Source organism: Bidens hawaiensis, unplaced genomic scaffold (assembly GCF_021521415.1).
Source record: "Bidens hawaiensis isolate Kalapana, Puna unplaced genomic scaffold, B.hawaiensis_p1.1 tig00047403_1, whole genome shotgun sequence".
Lineage (NCBI taxonomy): Eukaryota > Viridiplantae > Streptophyta > Magnoliopsida > Asterales > Asteraceae > Bidens > Bidens hawaiensis.
In genome coordinates this window covers 3,224-6,829 of record NW_027498461.1, presented here as the reverse complement: position 1 = coordinate 6,829, position 3,606 = coordinate 3,224, and the positions used below count along the sequence as shown (strand labels likewise).

Sequence of the window (3,606 nt, the reverse complement as noted above, 5' to 3'; positions counted from 1 at the left end):
ATTAAAACTAAATCACACACTTATAAATCAAAGCTAAATCACACATACAATTCAAGTGTGCGTGTTCACACAAACACATCCATATCTAAAGACATACGCCCATAAACACAAACGTTTTCTAGCGCATACAGGCAACCCATTGAAAACCATATGAAAAGCTAGATTCAAATATATATATAAAAACCAAATCACACACTTTCCTAAATCTCTCTCTCACACAAATCTAAACACACATAAACATAAACATTCACAACCACAAACATTCCCAAGAACATATACGCAATCCACTGAAAACCAAAACTATATATACCAATCTGAAACCAAAGTGGGACCGATTTCCCGCAAAAACACGCATGCACAATGAATACTCTTGATAAAACCAAAGAACACACTGTATATCTAAAAAATAGGTATAAAAAAATTAAAACCCTAGAAAATCGTATGCGATATCACAAATCAACCCATGTTCTTTAAAACCTAAAAAGAAAACAGACGACATCGACAACCTAAATTCAAGTTTTAAAATAAGAATATAAAACTAGATGAATATATCTGATATTATATTGTTTTACTAAATAAATACCAATTAAAAAAAACTTTGAAATTACTTCAATTATCAAATTAACACACCAAAAAATAAATAAATAAATAAATAATAAAACAAAAATATCTTTAGCATTAAATATTTTTGATATCAAGTCAAACCCTTACTCTATATAACAAGAACCTCAACACACAAAGCAACCCACCTGTGCTAAAGCATCACTGCAGCTTATTACTCAATAACCCTCTTCTTCATTCTCCATATTCCTCAGCTTTTCATCTCCAATGGCTTCTCCCAACGCGTATGCTCTTAAACCCATCTTCAAGATTCATGCTTTATTTCAATTTTGTGTTTTTCATGGGGTTTGCTACAAAACCCTAATTTCTTTTTTGGTATCGAATTGATTTGTTTTAGTATTTGTTGGTGTTGTTTTGTAGCTTCATTTGACCCTTTTCTTTTTACTAATTTGTTTTCAGTAAATGTTTGAATTTATCCCAATTTTTTAGTAAATTTGATCTTTATAGTGTTGATACTCTTGATGATGATTTAGGGTTTTTGAAATTGTTTTCAAGATTATGAATTTATCTGTAAAATGTTCATGTTTTTTTATGCGTGTGTGTATATATATTTGTTATAAATTATAAAGTGTGGGAATTTTTATTATTTTTTTTAAAATGAAATTTGTGTCCTATCAATGTTTGTCCCTTTTAGTTTGAAAAATCTTTTTTTGCTTTTGTTTCATCGTGACTGCTAAAGATCTTCACGTACAGTCTCAAAATCTTTCATATTTTAAAAATTAAACTCAAAATATAAAATTTCAAAATCTTTAATTGGTGTGGTGGAATTAACAAGAATATATTAGTTAGGGTTTATTGTGATTATTTTTATCATAACCTGGAGATATGTGTTGATAAAGGTTTTCTTTATAATTATGCTCATTGTACTCCTAGTTTTCATTTGGTGGACCTATTGTATGTTCTTTTTAAAAGGATTTGAATTTACAAAGGTTGTAAAGTCCACTTATGCCGTTGAGATCGGAGAAGAAAAGTGGTTACACGACCCGTTTTTTTTTTTTAAATCTCAGTTCAAAGCTTAATTTTTTATGGTATACAGGTGGATAGTGTTAGAAATCTTAGCTGTGTTGTGAGATGTTTCATATATTATTCATTGTGAATTTAAATTGGATTTAATGCAGTTTTCTCAATTTGTTTATTTGCCAACTATTATAAATACTTTTGCATCTTGAAGATAATTGTTTGCTTATATGTTTGCTTTTCTTTCATCGTGGCTGTTAAAATGATTTTATGAGTTCAAACATTCCCTTTATTTTGTCCAAACTTGTGACTACAGTTGTTGTCTAAATTTGTCTTAGTATTATGAATTTGTATGTTAGATGAAATCTTGTAGTTGACATATATTACTTGCTCTTTCGTGTGATACCGAAAAATTTATTAAATAAATCTTTTGAAATCTTGTTTTGCTTTTGTTTCGTAAATTCTTTAAAGACCTGATCCTGTTCACATAGTGTTTTTTATATTCATTACGACTTAGTAGACTCATCCCTCGGTATCTCGCTTGTCTATTCATTTGAGCTCAAAAGCAATAACTATGTTTTTTTATGATATTTTACATTTGTTTTTATTCGTTGTATTTATGTACGTATGTGTCCATGGTAAGGTTTTTATAATGTAATTGTTTTAAACTTTATAAGTGAATGGGTTGTGAATTTCAGATCGAACATGGACTGGGCTGACCAAGATCCAGTTGATGTGGCCCCGTTAAACTGGGTCCCGTACACGGCCCCGCCTTTTGATACTGTTGAACAGAATCAGCCATTGAATCATCCGACAATGGTTATGCTGCATGAGTTCAGCACTGTGGAAGAGCTGCAACAGATACTATCTATCAAAGGATTCGTGGTTGAAGGCGCCGCCGCTGGTGATCTACTCGGGCCACTTATTGGGGCATTTGATGTTTCCGATAGTGACGACGGATTCTTGTTCCGCGTTTCTTTACCGGGTGTGGAGAAGAATGAGAGTAAGTACCTTCACTTGACGTGAACACAACCCATATTTATATTTGTGTGAAAAACATCAACCCTAACCCGTGCACAGTTAAAATCGTGTAGCCCAAACATGGCCCGTTTGACGACCTATTTATCTAAACGTGTCAAATGGGTTGACGGGTAGTACTCAAGTTGTAATTGCGTTAACCTGGTTGTTAGGTGGTAAAACACGGGTATGGATCAGGTTAGTGGGCTACGTCAACCCGAACACGAACATGATCCGTATAACCAATTTGTTTAAACGTGTTAAAGAGGATGGTGGGTCATAATTAAGCTAGAAACATGTTAATCGGGTTGGTGGGTTATAAAAAATGTGTTAGACGGCCCATAAATGGGTTTGTGGGTCAATCTTTTTAACTAAACGGGTTAAGTTAGTCAACTTGAACACGATAACCCATTTATCTAAATGGGCAAAATTGGTTAGCGAGGTCATAAATGAGTTAGTGGGTTGACCTTTTTATTTAAATGGGTTAAACAGGCCAACCCGAACATGACCCTTTTAGTTAAACATGCCATAACTCGAACACGGCTTAATTTGCAGAGTTTAAGTGTGATGTCCAAGAAGATGGAACAATCTTAATTGAAGGAGCATCGAGCACCGGTGGGAAGACGGTTCACTCCCACAATATGGTGTTCGAAATGCACACCCAGAACTTGTGTCCACCAGGTGACTTTACGGTTTCCTTCAAGTTGCCAGCGCATGTGGACCCAACAACATTGAAGCAGGTGTTGGACAACGGGGTTCTTGAAGGCGTCGTGAAGAAGAAATCGGCTTAATTATGTTCTTGTGGGAGAGGGTGGAGAAGTCAGAGGAGAGAGATGGGATGGTGAAGGTAGTTGGGAGATAGGTGGTGATGGGGTTAGGGTTAGGGTCGGTGATGGGTTTTAATTATGGAGTGGAGTTGTTGTGTAATTAGGGTTTCTAGGTCGGAGAGTTTGGTGGTGTTTGGATCGAGGTGAGAGGTGGAAACGACGGAAAAGTGGTTGTTGATGATCG

At 34.7% G+C, this 3,606-nt stretch overlaps 1 protein-coding gene across 1 annotated transcript; it reads left to right on the top strand.

Annotated features, from left to right (window-relative positions):
- The first annotated feature begins 2,283 nt into the window (after positions 1–2,283).
- LOC143596950 (alpha-crystallin domain-containing protein 22.3-like) lies at positions 2,284–3,386 on the top strand. Its single transcript, XM_077075595.1, has 2 exons — positions 2,284–2,581; positions 3,151–3,386. The coding sequence occupies exons 1-2, from the start codon at positions 2,284–2,286 to the stop codon at positions 3,384–3,386; spliced, it is 534 nt and encodes a 177-aa protein (XP_076931710.1).
- The last annotated feature ends 220 nt before the right edge of the window (positions 3,387–3,606 follow it).

Excerpts from the sequence above, each read along its gene's own strand:
- LOC143596950 (XM_077075595.1), top strand. The coding sequence starts at position 2,284 with ATGGACTGGGCTGACCAAGATCCAGTTGATGTGGCCCCGTTAAACTGG. Across the intron at positions 2,582-3,150 it reads GGGTGTGGAGAAGAATGAGA|AGTTTAAGTGTGATGTCCAA; the intron begins GTAAGTACCTTC and ends CTTAATTTGCAG.